This window comes from Elephas maximus, chromosome 1 (genome assembly GCF_024166365.1).
Source record: "Elephas maximus indicus isolate mEleMax1 chromosome 1, mEleMax1 primary haplotype, whole genome shotgun sequence".
Taxonomy (NCBI): Eukaryota; Metazoa; Chordata; class Mammalia; order Proboscidea; family Elephantidae; genus Elephas; species Elephas maximus.
Genome location: NC_064819.1, coordinates 88,602,959 through 88,628,712, shown reverse-complemented (window position 1 = coordinate 88,628,712; position 25,754 = coordinate 88,602,959). Strand labels below are relative to the sequence as shown.

General features: G+C 37.2%; 2 protein-coding genes across 2 annotated transcripts; both read left to right on the top strand.

The window, feature by feature from the left end:
* Window positions 1-1,628: 1,628 nt before the first annotated feature.
* Window positions 1,629-2,561, top strand: LOC126065799 (olfactory receptor 12D3-like). Its single transcript, XM_049866319.1, has one exon. The coding sequence runs from the start codon at window positions 1,629-1,631 to the stop codon at window positions 2,559-2,561; it is 933 nt and encodes a 310-aa protein (XP_049722276.1).
* An 11,186-nt stretch (window positions 2,562-13,747) lies between these two features.
* On the top strand, window positions 13,748-14,704 carry LOC126065737 (olfactory receptor 5V1-like). Its single transcript, XM_049866193.1, has one exon. It carries the CDS (start codon window positions 13,748-13,750, stop codon window positions 14,702-14,704), a length of 957 nt encoding a protein of 318 aa, XP_049722150.1.
* The last annotated feature ends 11,050 nt before the right edge of the window (window positions 14,705-25,754 follow it).

The following is a 25,754-nucleotide window of genomic DNA, read 5'->3' as shown; positions in this document are numbered from 1 at the left end:
GGTCTTTATATGTATGTATTTGTGAGTAGTTTTTTTTTTTTTTGCATGTATGTGGCTGAGTACGGAATATATGGTGCTGCCTCGTTTCTTTTAAGATTTTTTTCATATTGAAAATTATTTAACCAATCCCCTATGGCTGGACATTTTGTTTCTAATCTTTTTTTTGCCTTGCAATACTTAAGTGAATATATAAATGAATGGTACATATATAATTTTTGACATATGTAAATACATCTGAAGAAAAAATCGTAGGAATTAGAATTGTTAGTTCAAGGTCTGTGAGAGTTTTCAGTTTTGAAAGTAGTGAAAATTGGTCTCTAGAGGTTAAATCAATTGGCATCCCCACTTGTGTATATAACCACCTCAAGCAAATATAATGTCATCACAAACATTTCAATCTTTGTGAAAATGCCATTTCATTGTATTTTAATTTGCATTTCTGTTTTTCATATTTGTATATTCTTTGCCCATTTAAAAAATTCTGTTACGGCTGCTATTCTGCTACAGCTAAACATGGTGCTGTAGTTTTCCCATTCTTCACAACAACACTTTTCAGGTGAGATTTCCTCTGTCGAGGAATTATGATCTTCTATTTTTTTCTTCTTGTACATTCATAAGGATGCAAAAGTTTTTCCTATATGTGGTTCGTATTTGAATAAGTTTTATTTTGGGAGACAAGTGATTAGCCGGAGATTCCTATGGGCAGAGGGGATGGGGTAGTTCTGCCAGGTTTTTGCCTCAAAGGCCCCTCTTCATTGCCACACTTTTAATCTCTTTGAAGTCAGCAAGGTTTTCTCTCTACTTCCTCAGAGCCAGTACCCTGCCTTGGTCTTTCCTGATATTCCCATTGCAAATCACACTCACTGGGGGCAATTATTTTCTGGTGTTTTCAAAAATCATCCTGCTGCCAGTACTTCTGAGGAGTTTGGGTGGTTCCTTCCTGCACGGGCAGCCTAGCTGCTGTGATGCACCATGGTGACTACCCATGCCAGTTCTGCTAAATTGTAGCCCCTCTGCCTACACGTTATTTGAAATTCATGAGTTTTATTTAGTGTCTTCTAGGTTCAACGAAGGCAGGTTGTGGGGAAGTTCATTCTCCTTTTTTTTTTTTGCTTTGTTTTTTGTTTTTTGTCAAGTGGAAGGAGATTTGGGTCCAGGCTACTGCCATGCTCCTACCAGTAGCCAAAAACAATAACTGTTTATGTTACCTCCATTAAAAAAAAAAAAAAAAATCAAATTTTGCAAATGTGTCTTTGACAGACTTTAATTAGATACGTTAATTTTAATGCCATAGATGATGCTACTGTTGAGTCTGACTCTTCTTTTTAACATGCCGTCTCTGAATATCTGACTTTATTCTTTACGAGCTGCTTTTTAGGTTTAACTAAGCATTCTGAGTCTCCTTCTTACTTGTATGGATCACTTATATCACAGCAACTCCGAATTTATCATGTATTTGTTTTGCTTAATTATGTTGCAAATGAAGTCATCTCCAGAGTTCCTAAAAATTCTGCTCACCATAGCTCATTCTGATATCCTCCTAGAAGATAAACTTGCTTCACTAAACCCTACAAAATAGACTGAAACCAATTTGCTAATTGTCAGTGTTACATTTCCTTCCCAAAGCAATGGAGAACATCACTAGAGCAAATGAGTTTCTTTTGCTGGGACTGACCTGTATTCAGGAGCTGCAGCTGGTAATCTTCATGGTACTGCTCATTCTATACCTGATAAATCTATTTGGAAATGGGGCCATATTAGTCATCGTTGTCTCAGAGCCAAAACTCCACTCCCCTATGTATTTTTTCCTGGGAAACCTTTCTTGTCTTGATATCTGCTATTCCTCAGTGACACTACCCAAGCTCATGTCGAACCTCCTTTCCACTCGAAAGGCTATCTCCTTCCCACGTTGCATCACCCAGCTACACTTCTTCCACTTCCTGGGCTGCACCGAGGCCATGTTGCTGACCATCATGGGCTTTGACCGATTTGTGGCCATTTGCTACCCACTCCGCTACATCGTCATCATGAGCCCCCAGGTGTGCATTCTGCTGGCAGGTGTGGCCTGGCTCAGCAGCTTCTTTTATGCCCTGATGCATTCAGTCATGACGGCACGCCTGAACTTTTGTGGCTCTCAGAAGCTCAACTACTTCTTCTGCGATGTCAGGCCTCTCTTGGAATTGGCTTGTGGTGACAAGCGACTCAATCAGTGGCTCATTTTCATTGTCACTTGCAGCCTAGCCATGGCAGCTTGCTTCCTGACCCTCCTCTCCTACTTTTACATTATTGGCTTCCTTGTGTTCAAGCACCGGTCCTTCAGTGCACTCCACAAGGCTCTGTCCACTTGTGCCTCCCATTTCACGGTGGTTTGTCTCTTCTATGGAACTGTGGGCCTCACCTACATTCCCTCTACCTCCACCACCTCTGTCATACAGGAAAAGTTTGTGGCTGTCATACACACCACTGTTACCCCAGTGCTGAATCCACTGATATACACACTTAGGAATGAGGAAGTGACCTTGGCTCTGAGGAAACTCTTTGGAAGGAAACTGTTTGCCTAAGGATGGCTGGTGGCAACACTAGAACAAATGAAAATTGCGTGTGATTTTATGATACTCATTTTATCATCTATAATAAATACATTTCTTGAATATTATTTTCCTTTTAGAATTTGTACCATTGATAAATAGATTCTTTACTCATATGTGTCCAGTTACTATTCATTTGATCGTTTCCTCCTTCAGTCATTCTTTCAAAATATTCTTTGAGCAGAAAATGTTCAAGGATACGATAGAGGATAAAAAAAAAAAAAGGCATGCCATGAGGACTTAATATAGATATTAAATTTTAGTGGAGGAGGTGGACTATAAGGAGATGAATAAGTAATTGCATGTTGCTGTCTGAAAGTGATACATGTTATAGAAGGTAAGGAAGAAGCATTGTGCTGAGGTTGGCACTGTTTGTATGGTTGGATCAGCAAAAGCTTCTCCAAGCAGGTAACAAGAGCATAATTCTGAAGGAAATGAGGGAGTGATTCGTGCAAACATTTGAAGATATATTAACATCTGAATATCTGATTTTATACTATGCAGAAAGAGAAGAGAGTGAAAGAGCACTGGGATAAAGTCTGCTTGCTCTATGCGAGGAAAAGCGAAATGGTCAATCTGCCTAGAACCCAGTGGGTAATGGAAAGAGCGGCAGAAGATAAAGACAGAGATCTGGCTATGTCATGGGTCTCTTGTGGATTATTTTCTTTTAATTTAGCATTTACACTGAGTGATACAGGATGACATTAGGGTGTTTGATCAATGAGCTGACTTGATATAACTTCTGTGTTGAAAGAATGACAGTGAATGCTACGTTGAGAATAAAGAGTAGGGGAGCAAATTGGTTATTATGTGCTATCCAGTTGATTCCAACTTATGGAGACCCTATAGGACAGAGTAGAACCACCCTGTGTTTCCTAGGCTGAAGTCATAAGGGAGAAGATTGCCAGGCCTTCACTCCCCTGGCGTAGCTGGTGAGTTCAAACCTTTTGGTTAGCAGCTGATCGCTTAATCACTGTGCCACTAGGGCTCTTCAGAATTGATTAGGATTCCCTTATTGTTCTTTAGATGAGAATTGGTGGTGGGCTTAGACGAGGGTGATAGTGGTGGAGCTAAGACAGGTAGTTAGATTCTGGATGTATTTTAAAAACATAACTTTTTAATATTTGCTGACAGCTTAGATGTGTGCTGTGAAAGCTAACATCAAGGATTGTTCTCAGTGTTTACTTATCTATGTTAACTCTAAAGAAACATCTGTAGTGTAAATAAATTAGGCTATGGACATTCAAAGACTTGAATTTGTTCCTCTCATAATGGGTTGACTTGAACTGAGGCAATCCTTCCCATTAAGTCGTCCTCTTTAGGTCCTGAACAACGTATTTTTAGGACCTTTAGTTATGAGTCGGAATCGACTCTGTGGGCAACAGGTTTGGTTTTTGTTTTTTCAGCTTGAGATAAGGATGCAGTCTTTATTATCAAAGATAACCGGCAATTTAACTTATTTGAACATGGTTCAGTCTGTTTTTCATATAATAAGACTAATAATAAAATATAATCTTAACCTTTGGGGAGTTTATACTTTATTCAGAGGAGTGAAATAAGAATAGAAATGACCATGATGTAAGACAGAATGTGGCAACTAAAGAAAATACTATAGAGGGTAACTGAGATAAAATCTAGGGCCAATAGAGAATGTTTGTCTAAAGTAGAAGTAATATTCTGTTTCGTATCTAATACCATTATCACAAAGGTATACACCCTAGGTTATACCTAGGCCCATAAGATATTAGATGTGGAAAAATAACTATCCATATTATAAATTATAAAAACTTCTCAAATATTTTCTTTTATATTCAAACTGTCCTCGAATACACTGATTGTATCTTTACACACACAATTAAAATTTTGAGTTAGTGTTTCTGTATATACGATACCAAAGGACCAATTCAACTGTTTGTTTTTTCCACTAAATTTATTAACTGGCATAGATATTAGATCGTCATCAGGAATACCCAGGACCTCTGGTTCTCTCTCGTATTCAATTTAACCTGTTCTGTCTCTACATCTTGGTATTCTTTCTGTCACTCTTGATTTTTTTTTTCTTGCTTGCTCTCTTCTAAACACCATATTCATTTTTATAAAAGTCACAGTTTTAACAATTTCTGTTAATAACCTTTATGTGTGTTTCTAGATAATTACTGATGGAGAGGGACTTTGTACATTCATAAAAATGTGATTTACAGAGCTCTGAGGAAGTTTACTAAATACATTTGTATGTATTTGTACTAGGATGATAAACAAATACTTCCTTATATTAACATATTTTTTGTACCTAAGATTGGTTTGTTTGTACATGAATAAAACAAGCTAATAGAAATCTATCATACTTCACATAAACATAAAATTTTGAGTACTTTTCTTCAATTTTTTGCTAATTTCAGTTCCATTTTTCCACACAAGAGAGTCAATTTTTTCCTTTAAAATTTACGTTAGCCTACTATGTTGTTCCTCAGCATGGCACAATCCTGAGTATGCCCATAGTCACCTTGGGTTGGAGTGGTTTTCCCAGGGCTGTCTCTGCCTATCTCTTTCCTTGGCCAAACCCAGCTGTTAAACTCCACAAATTGCTAATTGATTGCTGGATTGTTTTCAGTAATGCCCTAGGGGCCTAAATTGCTCTGCAAACTTACCCAATTAAATTTGGGCTCCACTGATAGAGTGGTTTCCAGGTCAATGTTTGAAATTTGTTTTGACTCCAGGTGGGCTCCTTCCTTCTGTCTCTTTTCCAGGTTCTCTGCTTCTCCTCCATACAAAATTTCTGAGCCAATGACTCTGACGCCTGGTGTGGAGACAATGATGTTGTTAGGTGCCATCAAGTCAGTTCCAACTCAGAGTGATCCTATGTACAACAGAATGAAATACTGCTCAGTCCTGTACCATCCTCACAATCATTGCTTTTTGAGCTCTTTGTTGCAACCACTGTGTCAACCCATTTTGTTAACGGTTTTCTTCTTTTTCACTGACCCTTTACATCACCAAACATGAAGCCCTTCTCCAGGGACTGGTCCCTCCTGACATGTCCAAAGTATGTAAGATGAAGACTTGCTATCCTTGTCTCTAAGGATCATTCTAACTGTAGTTCTTCCAAGACAAATTGGTTCATTCTTCCAGCAATCCATGGTATATTCAATATTCTTTGCCAACCCCATAATTCAAAGGCATCAATTCTTCTTCAGTCTTCCTTATTCATTGCCAAGGTTTTGCATGCAAATGAGGAGATTTAAAAAAAGTGTGGTTTGGATCAAGCACACCTTAGTCCTCAAAGTGACATCTTTGCTTTTTGACACCTTGCAGAGGACTTTTGCAGCAGATTTGCCCAAGGCAATATTTTGTTTGATTTCTTGACTGTTGCTTTCATGGATGTTGACTGTGGATACAAGTAAAATGAAATCCTTGACAACATCAAATTTTTCTCCATTTATTATGATGTTGCTTATTAGTCCAGTTGTGAGGATTTTTGTTTTCTTTATGCTGAAGTATAACCCATACTGAAGGCTGTAGTCTTTGATCTTCATCAGTAAGTGCTTCGAGTTCTCTTTACTTCCAGAAAGCAAGATTGTGTCATCTACATATTGCGGTCTGTTAATGAGTCTGTGTCTAATCCTGACACCCTGTTCTTTTTCATATAATCCAGCTTCTTGAATTATTTGTTCAGAATAAAGATTGAATAAGCATGGTGAAAAGATACAACCCTGATGCACACCTTTCCTGGTTTTAAACCATGCAGAATCCCCTTGTTCTCTTTGAATGACTGCTTCTTAGTCTAGGTACAGGTTCCTCATGAGTATAATTAAGTGTTCGGGAATTCCCATTCTTCACAATGTTATCTATAGTTTGTTATGATCCACACTGTCAAATGCCTTCTCATAGTCAATAAAACACAGGTAAACTTCTTTCTGGTATCCTCTGCTTCCAGCCAAGATCCTTCTGACATCAGCAATGATAGCTCTCATTCCAAATCCTCTTTTGAATCTGGCTTGAATTTCTGGCAGTTCCCTGTTGATGTACTATTGCAACTGTTTTTGAATTATCTTCAGTGAAATTTGACATGCAAATGATATTGTTTGATAATTTCCACATTCTTTTGGATCACCTTTCTTTGGAATGGGCATAAATATGGGTCTCTGCTAGTCAGCTGACCAGGTAGCTATCTTTCAAATTTCTTGGCATAGATGAATGAGTGCTTCCAGCATTGCATCCATTTATTGAAATATCTCAACTGGTATTCCGTAAATTTCTAGAGCCTTGTTTTTCCTGAATGCCTTCAGTGCAGCTTGGACCTCTTCCTTTAATACCATCAGTTCTTGACCATATGCTACCTCCTAAAATGGTTGAATATAGACCAATTCTTTTTGGTTAAGTGACTGTATGTATTCCTTTCATCTTCTTTTGATGCTTCCTGTGTCTTTCAATATTTTGTACATACAATCCTTAAATATTGCAACATTAGACCTGAATTTTTTCTTCAGTTCTTTTAGGTTGAGAAATGCTGAGTGTGTTCTTCACTTTTGGTTTCCTAACTCCAGGTCTTTGCCATTTCATTATAATATTTTACTTTGTCTTCTTGAGCCACCCTTTGAAATCTCCTATTCGGCTCTTTTACTTCATCATTTCTTCCATTCACTTTAGCTACTCCACATTCAAAAACAAGTTCCCAAGTCTCTTCTGACATTTATTTTGGCCTTTTCTTTTTTTCCTGCCTTTTTAATACTCTTTTGCTTTCTTCATGTATGATGTCCTTGAAGTCATTTCACAATTCATCTGGTATTTGGTCATTAATGTTCAATGCATCAAATCTATTCTTAAGATGGTCTCTAAATTCAAGTGGGATATACTCAAGTTTGTACTTTGACTCTCATGGACAATGGTGCACCCATTGTGTGAGTGATATTCTGCTTTAAAAGCTCAGTGGTCCTGGGGTGTGGGTGGGCAACAACCTCAGTCTTCTCAGCTTACTTCTCCCACTGTGTTATCACAGCCTGCAAATCAGGACAATAACATTTGGCTCCAGTATTCTCAGTGGCACCACACCCAAGGTGCAGCCTTGGTACCACTAGTGAGAGCTAAGTGGAAACAGGGAGTCCCCTATCTCAGCTGTACTCTCACCAAAATTAGCTTCAGCAACAGAGATCTGGGACCAGGCTAAGAAATGCTGAAGTTCTGCCACTTCTGAAAAGTTAGTCTGCTGATGAGAAGCTGGAACAAGATGGAGCCCTGTGCTCTTGGCTGCATTAGTGTGGAGTGGAGCTCTAGTAGATTTTCTTGAATAAATATTTCTTCATTTACTGCATGCCGCAGGACCATTTATATATATGTAAATAAATAATCCCCAAACTCAGTGGCTTAAAGTAACAGGAGTCTAATTTTTGCTCATGTTTGCTTTGCATGGTGACTTAGAGACCTCAACACACTGACATAGTCCAATTGGAAAAACACAGTTCATTGACTGGTAACTTGCCAGCTTGTTATGTAAGTAACTGAGAAACGTGCATTAAATTATCTTCCACCATGATTGCGACTGATATTTTAATTCAATTAATGTTTACTTTATATAATGTGAGGTTATATTGTTAGTTGCATAGAAACTTACTATTATTTTATCTTCCTGGGAGGTGGAACACATTATCTATATGAAACATTCCTCTTTACCTCTAGTTGTTATGCTTTGTTTTCTCATAGTTCACTTTATCTGATACTATTGTAGGTCTACCGTATTTATTTTGATTATTGTTCACATGGTATTTTTTTGTTCTTTTACCTTTAATCTTGTTGTTTTTGTCTATTTAAAGTCTGTCTTTTGCAAGCAGCCTAAAGTTAGTTATTTTGATGCATCCTGAAAGTCTTTGTCTTTTAATTGGAATATTTATTCTGTTTGCATTTAAGATATTAACAGATATGTTTAGGTTTAAATACACCATTCTCCAATGTACTTTCTATTTTTCTTTCTACTTTTATTTTCCTTTCTCTCTTCTCTTGAATTATCTTGTATAAACTGTGAAACATATGTACTTTTTTCTTTATCAACTTGTTAGATATGCCATTTTATTATTGTTGTAATAGTTATCTTAAAATTTATAGCAGGTATCCTTTTTCTTATCCTTGGTTTATTAGAATACTGTATGAATTAGTATGCTTACTACTTCCCTGATAACATGAGGATGTTAGAATACTTTAACTCCAGTTGCTTCCCTCCTGACTTAGGTGTTATTTTTTTCCTTAAATTAGTTTTATATGTAGGTTAGAATTTAGGGCATTATTACTAATTTATTATACCTCAATATTTATTTACAATTAAATATCATATTGCTATTCATTCATATCTTTTTTGCCATGTGAGATAATATGATCACAGGAGCAATGTCTCATCATATTTGCATGTTCTGTCCACACTCAAGGAGAGGAGCTTTGACAATGGTGAGGGTCAGTGGGAGTCATCTTAGAATTCTGCCTACCACACACATACCTAACTCAAAAGTTGTATTCTGGCTCAAATTAGACAAAAAGTTATAAAAAATATAATGAGACTTTGCAATTTAAATTTCTCTAATTATATGATGAAGCTCACATTAACATCCTTTATCATAATAATATTTCTATCAATATCCAATATTAAGGAACAAAATTACAGAAACCAATAACCTTTTTTTTGGAAGTATTATTTTAAATAAAGTTTGCCACCCTGAACAATTTTACAATATACGCTAATTGCTAGTAAGATTCGCAAAGTCTCCAAGGTCTCTTCTGTTGCTGTTCAGGGAAAAGTAATTAGATTTTCACTACAGAATGTTTTTTTTTTTTAATGTATAAATCATACAAACAGGAGAAAAGAAGAGGATTCTTTAGCTGGACATATGAATGGGGAAAGAGGAAAGACAGTGGCAGCTTCTTGCCATATTCAGGGTAGTTCCAAAGGTAAGTGGGCAGGGATGGTAGCAAAAATGATAATAAAGAGAATTTCAGCCTTGCTCACACACAGTGATGAAGAGAGTACTTTTTCTTTACAAAGGAGACAGTATTTTTCTCCACGAAAATTCCTAGTTGAATCAACACCACTGAAAATCAAACTGAACAAAATTGGGTAAAAAAAAAAAAGAAAAAACCGTTGGTGTCGAGTCAATTCCTACTCATAGTGACCCTATATGACAAAGTAGAACTGCCCCCATAGAGTTTCCAAGAGATGCCTAGCGGATTCAAACTGCCAACCTTTTGGTTAGCAGCTATAACACTTAACCGCTATGCAACCAGGGTTTCCAAACTGGGTAAGTGGGGCTAAATTAAGTTGTGTTGATACAACAAAGAAATTATCCTATGTTTAGGCTCATATTCTTTTAAGCTTTCAGCATAGAGGAATAAGTTTTCCAAGTTAATTTTTAATGAATAATGATTCTGAAAATTGATTCAACATTCACCAAATATTCATTGTGTTCAGATATTGTTCTAGGTGCCTGGGGCACATCATTAACAAAACTAGCCAATACAATGATGTCGAAGCTTATATTCTAGTCAGAGAACAGGCAATAATTAACAAACAATAAATAGGTAAGGTATTTTGCATCTTTGTTGTTGTTATTAGCTACCATCAAGTTGGCTAACTGACTTATGGTCACTTCATGCACAATGAAAGGAAATGCTGCCCTATCCTATACCGTCCCCATGATCAGTTACAGATAAGAACTCTTGTGATCCATGGAGTGGCAAAGATCAATGAATCACTCTCTCAATGTTGTTCCATTCATTGTTTATTTTGCTTAGTCTTTCGCCTAGATTTTCTCATTGGAGTCTGATCTAAGATCATAATATTGAACATGAAGAAATAAATTACAACAAGTTAACTGTTACCTTGGCAAACTATTTGAATAAAAAGTGACAAATTGATTTAAGCATTTGGTTTTTAAAATTCTTTGTTATGTTAAACAACCAGAGTGACCATTTAATTTTTGTCATATAATCAAAATAATTTCCTAGAATTCTGGAGTCAGCACATTTCCTTAATTTTATAAATGAGTCCTCTGAGTATCAGAAAATCTAAATGACTTTTCTGAACTGAAAATGTTAGTTGGTGGCAAAGATAAAAACAAATACTCTGGCCTCCTTACTCTCTTGTTCTGCCTCTCTCATCTCTGATATATCATCTAAGATCAACCAATATGATCCTTATGCCATTCTCTTCAGTGAAACATCAAAAGATTATAATATGATCAGTAGCATCAAAATCCTAAAAAATGGTCACTTTTACCCACTCTAGGAAATTATTTTCACAAAATACTTGAAAAGGAACCTAAGGAGATTTGTTTTCATCATTTAGATGTTCATTATAATATTAATTATAACAAAACCTTTGGTAAAAACAAATACTCAGAGGTATGGTACTTCTATATAATGGCATTATATAAAACTCTAAAAAATTACGTTTCCAGAGAATAGTTATTGACACGCATGCCAAGGTAAAAAATTAACCAAACTACTAGTGGAACTCCTCTCTGGTGCTGGGATAATGGATTATTATAAAATTTTATTTTTCTGTATCATCCACACATTCTACAATAAACACATATTACTCTTATAATCAGGAGCCCTGGTGACACATAGTTAACTTGACGGCTAACTAAAAGGTTGGCAGTTTGAGCTACCCAGCCACTCCACAGGAGAAAGATCTGGTGATCCTCTCCTGTAAAGATTACAGCCTAGAAAACCTTATGGGTCAGTTATACTCTGTCAAATGGTGTCACTATGAGTCAAATTCTACTGGGCAGCACCTAACAGCAACAACAACTTTTATAATCCAAGAAAATCCTAGCCAATTAAATTGGGGAATACAAACTCACCATGTTCTTTGAACATTTTCCATATCCTGAACATTAAAATCATCTTCCTATGGTTGACACTCACTTCCATCCTGTGTATTAATTTATAAAGAATAATTCTCCTTTCCATATCACTTTACAATCTGGGAAACACATTCTACAAAACCTCCCATTCTTATAACAATATAGCACATGCAGAAAGTCACCAACAAATAAGGAACTAGATATTTATGTAGTCACAAATGTACATCTGTTTGTCTACTTTCAAGATAATTTGTGTGTTCATCTACCTAATAAGGTAGTTGGTGATGCTGAGTTCATCACAGTTTTTGCTCTGATGTGCTTTGCCTCCTTTCCATTTACTAGCATAGCTATGAACCTATGAAATATTTTTAATTAACTTGATACAGTTATGATTACTACTGATCATGACCAGCATGATTAACCTGAGCACCAGGAACTGGCTGGCCCATGTTTCTCATGACTTGGAAGAGGTGTTCAAGAAAAGCTAGTAGCAAGATAGAGCTACTAGCTACCTTCAAAAGCTAATTTTATTTATCATAAACTCATTATCATTTGGAATCAACTCGATGGCAGTGGGTTTATCCTCATTATCTGAGTCTAAATTTCCTTTGGTAGGGATGTCTCCTAAAAATTGAGGCGTCTGTGTTTGTGCATGCGTGTGTGTGTGTTTGAGAGAAAGGGAGAGATGGGAGTGAGAGCAAGAGCAACAAAGAGAAGAGAGGCTTCTACTCTGGAAAGTTTAAAAAAAAAAAAAAAAAAAAAAACCATGTTCCAGAAAATATACCATTGAATGAAAAGCTGTAGAATGGGGTATATTATAAAAAATAGGTATATATAAAAAAAAAAGTATAGGTATATTGTATTATAGGTTGGGGTATCTTCATGTAATTTATCCATACAGCGTTATAATGCAGTCTCTACCAATAGATCAGAATTGGGATGCAGGATAATACCTATTTGTCATCTTAGGCTGTTGAAAGAACTCAGACTATGGGTCCAGACCTAATTAGCTTGGAATCGTCAAATTGGTGATTATGAGCTATGTGAACCTGGGCAAGTTCCTTACGGCTCTGAACTCAATCAAGTAGCCAGAAAGAGAGGCAGTACTTTCAAAAGCAGTAGCCAGTGGTGGGCTAGTAAATGTTTTAACAACTGCCTTTCCAGGAGGTAGGGAAATACACTTACACACACTCACACACACAAATGTTTATAATAAATTTAACTGATATAAAGAATGCACCATATACAATTTACAACTAATAATAAAATATACAATACTCTTTATTGTCAATTACATATAGATAATTGATGCTTATGGAATGTTTTATTGATTTTTGCTGAATACTTGTACATGTAACCAAACTATGGTTGAAATCCAATCATGATTTGACAAAATCAGCCTATGAATAAATGCTGGAATTCTATCCAGTTCAACAAATAAGTCACTCACATCATTGATGAATGCCATGGCTGTTGGTTGATGTTTTTGTTTATGTGAATAAGTGACACGGAATTGAATCAATGGGGTTCTGTGTCTGTGTTGCACTCATTCAGGACATGAGTGACATTTTTGATAAAAAAAAAAAAAAGCAGATAACAATTTCCGAATACAGGAAGAAAATTGCCTCATGGCTTTTTCAGTTATTCACAATGTAATGGCTTTGGACATGACACGTTTTAAAGTTTAATGTGCATCATATTTCTTAACCTTAGGCAGTCAACAAAACCATCAATCAAGCCCTGATTTATGACATTTGACAAATTCTCTGGTGTAAATACTTCTACCATGGCCAATTTCAGGCTAGCAGTGTAGTGTCATGAACACAGATTTGGGAAGCGATGTGCAGTAACACGTTATCATATGGCATTGCCTTCCGATAGCTACAATAGAAGCAGTAATCCCGAAAGCATAAATAATAGTAAAATGTAAAATGACTAGGAAATGATGAGTTTTATGCATTTGTTACCTTTGTTTTTAGTATAGTTTATTGAATGATAAGTTTATGTGGTTTCATTTTACTAATGGCTGTGTTTAATAACCAGCTTACAAAACTCTTGAAAATTTAACATGAGCCACTACCATAAGCTACTACCGTTTCATATTTATGCCGGACACTAGATTGCAGAGTTTATTTGTTGTGGGATTGTGAACTTTTACAGCCATGCCTGATGTTGTTGTTCATAAATAATTTTACTCTTTCATCTGTGAATTTTTTTTTTCTTTGTTTTGTAGACTATTTCTGGAGCAGTACATGATTACAGAAATCTGTGGCTCCCTGTTCCCAATTTCAAAAAGCAAACCACAGCCACATTATGGAAGAAGAAAACCAGACAGCTCCATTCGAGTTTATCATCTTAGGATTCTCCAACTTAAATGAGCTGCAATTTTCACTTTTCACTATCTTCCTTGTAACTTATATCTATACCTTGGGAGGAAATATTTTCCTTATCTTGGTGACCATGGTTGATGCACGTCTACACACACCGATGTATTTTTTTCTGGAAAACTTAGCATTTATTGACATCTGCTACACCACCACCAATGTTCCTCAGATGATGGTGCATCTTCTGTCAGAGAAGAAAAGCATTTCTTATGGGGGTTGTATAGCTCAACTTTTTGCATTTATTTTCTTTGTGGGGTCAGAGTCCCTGCTCTTGGCAGCAATGGCATATGATCGTTATGTGGCAATCTGCAAACCCTTAAGATATTCAATTATTATGAACAAGACTATATACAGCCAATTAGCAGCTTCTTCATGGGCTGGTGGTTTCCTCAACTCAGTGGTGCACACGATGCTGACTTTCCACCTGCCCTTCTGTGGGAATAATCAGATTAATTATTTTTTCTGTGACATCCCACCTTTGCTGACCTTGTCTTGTGGGGACACTTCTGTCAATGAGCTAGTGCTACTCTCCATTGGAGTCTTCGTTGGTTGGACTCCTCTCTTGTGTATCATCCTTTCATACCTTTATATTGTGTCTACCATTTTAAGGATCAGTTCTTCAGAGGGAAGGCAAAAGGCATTTTCTACGTGTGCCTCCCACCTGGTCATTGTCCTTCTTTACTATGGAAGCTCTATCTTCACGTATGTACGACCCATCTCAGCTTATTCCATAGAGAAAGACAGGCTGATATCAGTATTGTACAGTGTTGTAACTCCCATGCTAAACCCTATAATCTATTTTTTGAGGAATAAGGATATTAAAGAAGCTATGAAAGTTATGCGGAGAAAGTGGCAGGCTTCTATTTCTTTAACTTTTGATGTATAAACTTTACTCTTCTGAGGAAAATCATATATATCACAAAACTGTACATCTTACTTATAGGAGCTGATTTTTATTGATGACTCTTCAACAAAATTAAAAGTTAACTATAAACTTCACTTCCAGTAAAAATTGACTAGTTGCTCTGTACAAACTCCCCCGCTAAAATAATCTATATGAAATATTTTTAAAAATTCCAAAAAAAAATCAGTGAAATAAAAAGTTAGAAATCATCAAAGCCAAGATTGGACATATGAACAGAAAACAAAGGTTTGAAATTGACATTTGGGGCTCTTTTTTGCTAGGGCATTTGTTGATCTTGAAGAAGTGACTGAGATTCTGAATAGCACATTGGCACCTGCGTAGGGGTGGGAATCTAAAGGACTGCACCCCAGTTATAACACTGAGGCAGAAATAAACCAGTCTTTACCTGGATTACAGCTAGGCTTTGAAACATGTGGTTGACCCAGAAGATTTCAAATCCTAAAATTGATTAAGGTTATTTCAGATTGATAGTGTCCGGGCACCTAGATGAAGCAAATGAAAATCATTTCTGAAGAAAAGTGACATCATCACAATGCCCACCACAAAATCGAGGATAAGTAGACACCTGAGTCGATATGAAAAATGAAAAAAATCAGTGCAAAAAAAACAGCAGAAACATAACCACAGTTACTATAAATGACTGAATTGCCCTAAACAGATTGTAAGATAAATATTTGTACAATGTTAATAGAAATAAATTATGAAACCCACTGCTGTTGAGTCGATTCCGACTCACAGTGACACTAAAGGGCATAGTAGAACTGCCCCGTAGAGTTTCCAAGGAGCTCCTGGGGGATTTGAACTGCCGACCTATTGGTTATTAGCCATAGTATTTAACCACTATGCCACCAGGGTTTCTTGAGATAAATTATAGACTTAGAAAATCCAACAGACAATTAGAAACTATCAAACATGAAACTTCAAATTTGGAAAACAACAACAACATTAAAAAAAAGCAGCAACTAGAAATTAAAAATTTCAGAATGGAAAATCAAAAGAATCCAAATTAGGAACAGGGTGAATGGATTTAATAGCAGATTACATATGACTGAAGAGAAAAATTAGTGAATAGGATGATAGTCTTCAGAAAAAAGCACAGACAGAAGAATACAGAATATTCTGTTGTAGATAGGAATAGAAAGTACTGTGAGTTCTAACCTAAATATAATAATAGCCCCAGAAGTAGGGAAAAAAAAGAAATTTAAACAATATTTGGAGCAAGGTTGCATAGTGGTTAAAAGCACAGCTACTATCGGCTGCTAATCAAAAAGGTGGCAGTTCAAGTCCACCAGATGCTCCTTGGAAACCTTTTGGGGCAGTTCTACTCTGTCATAAAGGGTCGCTATGGGTCAGAATTGACTCGATGGTAGTGGCTTCAGTTTTTGTTTTTTAAGCAATATTTGAAAATTTCCAAAACTGAAAAAATAATCCATTCTTCAAAAATCCCAACCAATCCTAGGCATAACAAATAACAAATCCCATTCATAGACAAATTATTTTGAAATTTCAGAAAACCAGAACCAAAGTAAATTTAAAAATAAAGAACCATGTTAAGCTTCAAAAACAATCTTTTTCAACAGTAACAATAGAATACAATCCATAAGAGAGTAAAATGATATCTTCAATGCGTGAAAGAAAATAACTGAGTCTAGAATTGTATACCTAGCAAAATGTTCTTCAAGAATGAAGTTTAAATAAAGACAATTTCAGAGAAAGAAAAATTCATACTTTTCACCACTAGCAGATTTACATTAAAGAAAGTATTGGAGGGCAGAATAAAAATGATCACAGATGGAAGATTTGCAGGAAGCAATGATGAGAATTGACAATTATGAATATGTGCATAAATAAGGGAAGTTTAGTGCATAAAACAGCAATAAAGATAATATTTTGTGAAGGCTGAGTATTCATGGGATTCTTATCTTTACAATAGCTTAAAAGTGAGGAGGGGTTAAGTTAAATCAGAGAGTCCTGATGGAAACCCTGGGGAAGTAGTGGTTAAGAGTTCAGCTGCTAACCAAAAGTTTGGCAGTTCAAATCTACCAGGCACTCCTCGGAAACCCTATGGGACAGGTCTACTCTGTCCTCTAGGGTCACTAGGAGTCAGAATTGGCTCGACAGAAAAGGCAAGATTTTTTCTGGTGGTGCAGTGGTTAAGGGCTCGGCTGCTAACAAAAAGGTCAACAATTCGAATCCACCAGCCGCCCCTTTGAAACTGTATGAGAAAGTTCTACCCTGTCCTATAGGATCACTATGAGTCAGAATCTACTGGACTACAATTTTTTTTTTTTTTTTAAGTATTTTTAAGGAGCCATGGTGATGCAATAGTTAAGAGCTTGGCTGCTAACCAAAAGGTTGATGGTTTGAACTTAGCAGCCACTTCATGGGAGAAAGATGTGGCAGTCTGCTTCTGTAAAGATGTACAGGCTTGAAAACCCTATGGGACAGTTCTACTCTGTCCTATAGTGTCACTGTGAGTCAGAATCAACTTAACGGCAATGAATTTTTTTATTTTTAAGGTGTTTTTATTGAAGGAGGGTAAAATACCAACATTAGATCTTCATTAGTCAAGGATGCAATTTATCATTTCAGGCATAACAACCAAGAGACTAGCTAACTAGTATATAACTTCCAAACTGATAGAGATTAAAAAAAAAAAGAAGAAGAAAAAATAAATAATACAGAATCAATCAAAGGAAAATTAACACAGGGGAGGAAAGAAATACAGGATATGAGGCAAGTAAAAAAATATAAAAGAAGATAGTAGATCAAATATTTCAGTTCTTTATTGCTGTTGTTGAAAATATACACAGCAAAATATACACAAATTCAACAATTACTGCATGTAAAATTCAGTGATATTGATTACATTTTTCAAGTTGTGCAACCATTCTCACCCCCCTTTTTTTGAATTATTCCTCTACCATTAATATAAACTCACCGCCTCCTAAGCTTCCTATCCAACATTTCCACTGCTCTTGTCAATTTGATGTCATACAGGTAGTTCGGAGAAGAGCAAAAAGCTCAAGGCAGATATTTGTTACTAATTAAGCTAAACTATTGTTTGGTTTAAAGTCAGTCCTTACTTTAAACGTAAATGACCTTCAATTAAAAGGCCAACGTCGTCAGACTGGAATAGAAGGAAAAGAAAGAAACAAAAATCCAAAACAACAAACAACCATATGCTGTTTATAAGACACACATCCAAAACGTAAAGGCACAGAAAGCTTGAATGTAAAAGCATGGAAAAGTTATATCATGCAAACACTAACAAGAAGATATCTTGTGTATCTATATTTATACTATACAAAATAGTTTTTTAGGCTAAAAGGTATTACCAGAGAGGAAGAGGTTTGCGTAAAATTGATATGTGTTTCAATGTGCCTGGAAGAAGAAACAATTCTAAATTTGTGCCTCAAAGTATATAAAGAAATGATTTGCATAACCAAAATGAGAAATATACAAATTCATCATCATATGGTGAAATTATTACACTTCTCTCAGTAACTGATAAAATAAGCAGATTAAAATCAATAAAGACTCATATTTGAACAACACCATTATTACAACTGAATTAGTGGTCATCATAGGACCACTAGTGCAGAATATGTGTTTTTCAAATCCTACGCGGAACATTTGTAAAAATTGACTATAAATCGTATCAGGAAAATGTCTTGGTAAGTGAAAAGGATTGAAATTAAGTTAGTAATCAATAAAAAAAAGGTAATGAAAACAAAAACAAAACAAAACCATATTGTCTTAGTCATCCAGTGCTGCCATAACAGAAATACCACAAGTATGGCTTTAACAGATAGAAATTTATTTCCTCAAAGAAAAGCAGGCTGAAAATTCATGTTCAAGGCGTCAGCTCCAGTGGAAGGTTTTCTCCCTCTATCAGCTCTGGAAGAAGATCTTAGTCCTCCATCTTCCCATGGTTGAGGAGCTTCTCAGGTGTAGGGACCCCAAGTCCAAAGGACACACTCTGCTCCTGGTGCTGCTTTCATGGTGGTATGGGGTCCCCAACTCTCTGCGTGCTTCCCTTTCCTTTTATCTCTTGAGAGATAAAAGGTGGTGCAGACCACGCCCAAAGGGAAACTCCCTTTACCTTGGATCAGGGAGGTGACCTGAGTCAGGGTAGTGTTACAATCCTACCCTAATCCTCTTAACATAGAATTACAATCACAAGATGAAGGACAACCACACAGTACTGGGAATCATGGCCTAACTAAGTTGACACATATTTTTGGGGAAACACAATTCAATTCGTGAGGCATATATTTATTAGGGAATTAACAGCTATACTAATAAACAACACATGGATCAATAAATATCATATTGGAAATTAAGAAGCATTTTGACATTAAAGATAAATTATAAAATTTCTCACTTTTGGGATTCTGCTAAAGCCATGTCTGTGAGGAATTTATAGCTTTCAATGCTATATTAGAGAGAAAGAAAGACTTAAAATTAATGATCTAAATATCCATCTCAAGAAATTAGAAAAAAGAAAGAAAAACAAATCTAAAGATTAAAGTAAAGAATTTTAAACAATAAAGATAAGAGCGGGAATTAATAAACTATGAAGCAAACATACAATAGTGAAGATTTACAAAGCGAAGTGTTGGTTCTTTAAAAAGTTAATAACATTTACAATTCCAGGCAATATTGATCAATTATAACGAGAGAAGGCACAAAAAATCAAAAAATGAAGAAAGCACTACCTCTAAAGATTCTCTTGACGTAAAATATGAATTGGTGTCAGGAGACTCAGAGATGCAGGTTCGTCTACGTTGGGTAATACCAGTGCTCATGGTAGTAGAAATGGAGGCACACAGTATTATTGAAGCCACTGGGCTGGTAAAGTTATCCTCACTCCTCTTTCTTTTCTTCCCTCTGCACATGCAGTGGCTGGTGAGATGACCAAAGAACAGATTGCAAGATTCATCTCTGTCAAAAATGATGATATCACTATAAAACAAACAATCAACCAAAACCCAGTTGCTGTTGAGTTGGTTCCAACTCATGTCAGAGTAGGACTGTACTCATTTTGGAAGCAGATCACCAGGCTTTTCTTCTGAAGCACCTTTGGGTGACCAACATTTCAGTTAATAGTCAAGCACTTAACTGTTTGCACCACCCAGGGACTCCATGATGACACTATTACAACAAAGGAAATTTGAACTTTCATACACTCTCTCTGTCGGAAACAGGCAAAAGTATACTTATAGCCAAAGAGGTGAACCTACCATTGATTTGACAGAATGTTTACCATGATGGCTAGAAAATAAAAAATGCAAAGTGAAAAAAAAAATCCATGAGAATTTCTGTGGTTCTGAAAAGGGTCATAATGTTTAGATACTGCTGAGGCACAACTACATCACAAATGACAAATTTAGGGGCTGAAGGAGAAGAACAAGCAAACAGAAAGGCAGGTGTTATGGATTTTATTGTGCTCCCCAAAATTGTGTGTCAACTTCGTTAAGCCATGATTCCCAGTATTGTGTGATTGTCTACCATTTTGTAATCTGATATGGTTTTCCTATGTGTTGTAAATCCTACCTCTATGATGTTAATGAGGTAGGATTAGTGGAAGTTATATTAATGAAGCAGAATTCAATCTACAAGATTAAATTGTGTTTTAAATCAGTCTCTTTTACGATATAAAAGAGAAAAGTGAGCAGAGAGACATGGGGCTTCATACCACCAAGAAATAAGAGCCAGGAGAATAGCGTGTCCTTTGGATCTGGGGTCACTGAGCTGGGAAGATCCTCAGCTGGCGAAGATTGATGACAAGGACCTTGCCCCAGAACTGACAGAGAGGAAGCTTTCCTCTAGAGCTGGCACCCTGAATTTGGACTTCTTGCCTCCTAAGTTGTGAGAGAATAAATTTCTCCTTGTTCAAGCCATTTACTTGTGGTATTTATGCTATAGCAGGACTATATAACTAAGACAACAGGTATTGATTGAAATGGACAAGGCAGCTATGAAGAATTAGCAGAGATGATGATTTGAAAATAAAGTCACACTTTCAACTCCTTCTCCTCTCCACTAAAATAAAATTAAATCTTTTACTTATCTCTTGCAAAATTAATTCTGGTCCAAACACACAAACTACCTGCATGTATTGTTTGGCCAACTCATAGAGACCCTATAAGGCCAACTCATAGAGACCCTATAAGAGTAGAACTGCCCCGTAGGGTTTCCAAGGCTGTGAAGTCCTTGTGGAAGCAGACTGCCACATCTTTCTCTCACAGAACAGCTGGTGGATTTGAACCACTGACCTTTCAGTTAGCAGCCTAACGCTTTAACCACTGTGCCACCAGGAGTTCCTTATCCCCAAATGATCAAACTACAATGAGTATTACACTACTTAAGTGTAAGAAAGTACTTAGAGAACTCCTTAAAATTATATTTGTAAATAATTACTTTTTGAGCTGCCCTGTTTTTCATTCCTACAATTTGACAGTTGAGCACAATAGAACAGTTTTAATAAAAATTAAAAAAGAAAAAAAACTCTTTGAATGGGTTGTAATTTAATTTGTGGTATAAGTTTTCACATATGCTTCACTAAAAAAAAATGGTTTAGGACCAAGATGATATAAAGTAAAATGAATGTAACCTTTTTTTTTTTTTTTTTGGCAGAGTAGCTCTTTTGTATCTCAGTGTGCCTGGCCCAATAATGATAGTTTCTAAGCTTGGCTGGCATGCCCATAAGGAGTCCTCGTGGTACAGTAGTTAAAGTGGTTGGCTGCTAACCAAAAAGTTGGCAGTTCAAACTCACCAGCTGCTCCCTGGGAGAAAGATGTTGCAATCTGCTTCCATAAAGATTTACAGCCTTGACTGAGGGCTGTGGGGACAATGGTTTTGGGGAACATCTAGCTCAATTGACAAAACATAGTTTATAAAGAAAATGTTCTACATTCAACTTTGGTGAGTAGTGTCCAGGGTTTTAAAAGCCTATGAGTGGTCATCTCCCCCACGTGTCTGTCAGTTTGTTGTACTGTGGGGGCTTGTGTGTTGCTGTGATGCTGGAAGATATGCCACCGGTATTCAGATACCAGCAGGGTCACCCATGGAGGACAGGTTTCAGCTGAGCTTCCAGACTAAGACAGACTAGGAAGAAGGACCTGGCAGCCTACTTCTGAAAAGCATTAGTCAGTGAAAGCCTTATGAATAGCAGAGGAACATTGTCTGATATAGTGCTGGAAGATGAGCCCCCCAGGTCGGAAGGCACTCAAAAGATGACTGTGGAAGAGCTGCCTCCTCAAAGTAGAGTCGACCTAAATGACGTGGATGGAGTAAAGCTTTCGGGACCTTCATTTGCTGATGTGGCATGACTCAAAATGAGAAGAAACAGCTGCAAACATCCATTAATAATCGGCACCTGAAATGTAAGAAGTATTAATCTAGGAAAATTGCAAAATCGTCAGAAATGAAATGGAACACATAAACATCAATATCCTAGGCATTAGTGAGCTGAAATGGACTGGTATTGGCCATTTTGAATTGGACAATCATATAGTCTACTATGCTGGGAATGACAACTTGAAGAGGAATGGCATTGCATTCATCGTCAAAGAGAACGTTTCAAAATCTATCCTGAAGTACAACGCTGTCAGTGATAGGATAATATCCATACGCCTACAAGAAAGACTAATTAATACGAGTATTATTCAAATTTACGCACCAACCACTAGGGCCAAAGATGAAGAAATAGGACATTTTTATCAGCTGCTGCAGTCTGAAATTGCAATCAAGATGCACTGATAATTACTGGTGACTGGAATGGGAAAGTTGGAAACAAAGAAGGATGAGTAGTTGGAAAATATGGCCTTGGTGATAGCAACAACACCGGAAATTGAGTGATAGAATTTTGCAAGACGAACAACTTCTTCATTGCAAATATCTTCTTTCACCAACATAAACGGCGACTATACACATAACCTCGCCAAATGGAACACACAGAAATCAAATTGACTACACCTGTGGAAAAAGACGATGGAAAAGCTCAATATCATTAGTCAGAACAAGGCTAGGGGCCGACTGTAGAACAGACCATCAGTTGCTCATATGTAAGTTCAAGGTGAAACTGAAGAAAAACAGAGCAAGTCCACGAGAGCCAAAATATGACCTTGAGTATACCCTACCTGAATTTAGCGACCATCTCAAGAATAGATTTGACTCATCGAACACCAGTGACCGAAGACCAGAGGAGTTGTGGAATGACATCAAGGACATCATCCATGAAGAAACCAAGACGTCGCTGAAAAGACAGGAAAGAAAGAAAAGACCAAGATGGATGTCAGAGGAGACTCTGAAACTTACTCTTGAGCGTCGAGCAGCTAAAGCAAAAGGAAGAATCGATGAAGTGAAAGAACTGAACAGAAGTTTTCAAAGGCCCTCTCTAGAAGACAAAGTAAAGTATTATAATGACATGTGCAAAGAGCTGGAGATGGAAAACCAAAAGGGAAGAACACGCTCGGCTTTTCTCAAGCTGAAAAAACTGAAGAAAAAATTCAATCCTCGAGTTGCAATAGTAAAGGATTCCATGGGGAAAATATTAAATGACGCAGGAAACATCAAAAGAAGATGGAAGGAATACAAAGAGTCATTCTACCAAAAAGAATTAATCGATATTCAACCATTTCAAGAGGTGGCGTATGATCAGAAACCAATGGTACTGAAGGAAGAAGTCCAAGCTGCTCTGAAGGCATTGGTGAAAAACAAGGCTCCAGGAATTGATGGAATATCAATTGAGATGTTTCCACAAACAGATGCAATGTTGGAGGTGCTCACTCGTCTATGCCAAGAAATATGGAAGACAGCTTCCTGGCCAACTGACAGGAAGAAATCCATCTTTATGCCTATTCCCAAGAAAGGTGATCCAATCGAATGTGCAAATTATAGAACAATATCATTAATATCACACGCAAGCAAAATTTTGCTGAAGATCATTCAAAAACGGCTGCAGCAGTATATCCACAGGGAACTGCCAGAAATTCACGCTGGTTTCAGAAGAGGCCGTGGAACCAGAGATATCATTGCTGATATCATATGGATCCTGGCTGAAAGCAGAGAATACCAGAAGGATGTTTACCTGTGTTTTATTGACTATGCAGAGGCATTCAACTGTGTGGATCATAACAAATTATGGATAACACTGTGAAGAATGGGAACTCCAGAGCACTTAATTGTGCTCATGAGGAACTCTTACATAGATCAAGAGGCAGTTGTTAGGACAGAACAAGGGGATATTGTTTGGTTTAAAGTCAGGAAAGGTGTGTGTCAGGGTTGTATTCTTTCACCATACCTATTTAATCTGTATGCTGAACAAATAATACGAGAAGCTGGACTATATGAAGAAGATCAGGGCATCAGGATTGGAGGAAGACTCATTAACAACCTGCATTATGCAGATGACACAACCTTGCTTGCTGCATGTGAAGAGGACTTGAAGCACTTGCTAATGAAGATCAAAGACCACAGCCTTCAGTATGGATGATACCCCAACATAAAGAAAACAAAAATCCTCACAACTGGACCAATGAGCAACATCACGATAAACCGAGAAAAGATTGAAGTAGTCAAGGATTTCATTTTACTTGGATCCACAATCAACAGCCATGGAAGCAGCAGTCAAGAAATCAAAAGACACATTGCATTGGGCAAATCTGCTGCAAAGGACCTCTTCAAAGTATTGAAGAGCAAAGATGTCGCCCTGAAGACTAAGGTGCACCTGACCCAAGCCATGGTATTTTCATTAACGTCATATGCATGTGAAAGCTGGACAATGAATAAGGAAGACTGAAGAAGAGTTGACGCCTTTGAATTGTGGTGTTGGCGAAGAATATTGAATACACCATGGACTGCCAAAAGAACAAACAAATCTGTCTTGGAAGAAGTGTGGCCAGAATGCTCCTTACAGGCAAGAATGGCAAGACTGTGTCCTATATACTTTGGATATGTTGTCAGGAGGGATCAGTCCCTGGAGAAGGACATCATGCTTGGCAGAGTACAGGGTCAGCGGAAAAGAAGAAGACCCTCAACGAGGTGGATTGACACAGTGGCCGCAACAATGAGCTCAACCATAACGATTGTTAAGGATGGCACAGGACCATGCTGTGTTTTGTTCTGTTGTGCATAGGGTCACTATGAGTCAGAACAGACTCAACGGCACCTAACAACAACAACAACATGAGTGGTCATCTAGGATACTCCTCTGATCTCACCCCTTCGGGAGCAAGGAAGAATGAAGAAAACTACAGATACAAGGGAAGGATTAGTGCAAAGGACTAATGGACCACATCTACCACGGCCTCCACAAGACTGAGTCCAGTACAACTTGATGGTGCCCGGCTACCACCAATAACTGCTCTGACAGTGACCACAATACAGGGTCCCAGGCAGAGCTGGATAAAAATGTAGAACAAAATGCTAACTCAAAAAGAAAGACCAGACTTGTTGGCCTGACAGAGACTGGAGAAACCCTGAGAGCATGGCCCCCGGGTACACTTTCAGCTCAGTAATGAGGCCACTCCTGAGGTTCACCCTTCAGCCAAAGATTGAACAGGCCATTGGAACAAAACAAGACTAAAGGGGCACACTAGCCATGGGGCAGGGACTTGAAGAGAGAGGGAACAGGACAGGTGGTAATAGGGAACCCAGGGTTGAGAAGGGAAAGTGTTGATATATCGTTTGGTCGTTAACCAATGTCATAGAACAATGTGTGTACTAATGGATGAGAAACTAGTTTGTTCTGTAAGCCTTCAGCTAAAGTACAATGAAAAATCTAAAAAAAAAAAAAAAAAAAGATTTACGGCTTTGAAAAGTCTGTAGGGCAGTTCTACTCTGTCCTAGAGAATTGCTATGAGTTGGAATCGACAACAGTGTGTTTTGGGGTGGAATGCCCATCTAATGTTGGGTTAACATTGCCTGCCATGACCTACAGAGGAAAAGATGTCAGGTTGCTACTGGAACCACACATTTTAAAAAAAATAAACCTCTACTAATG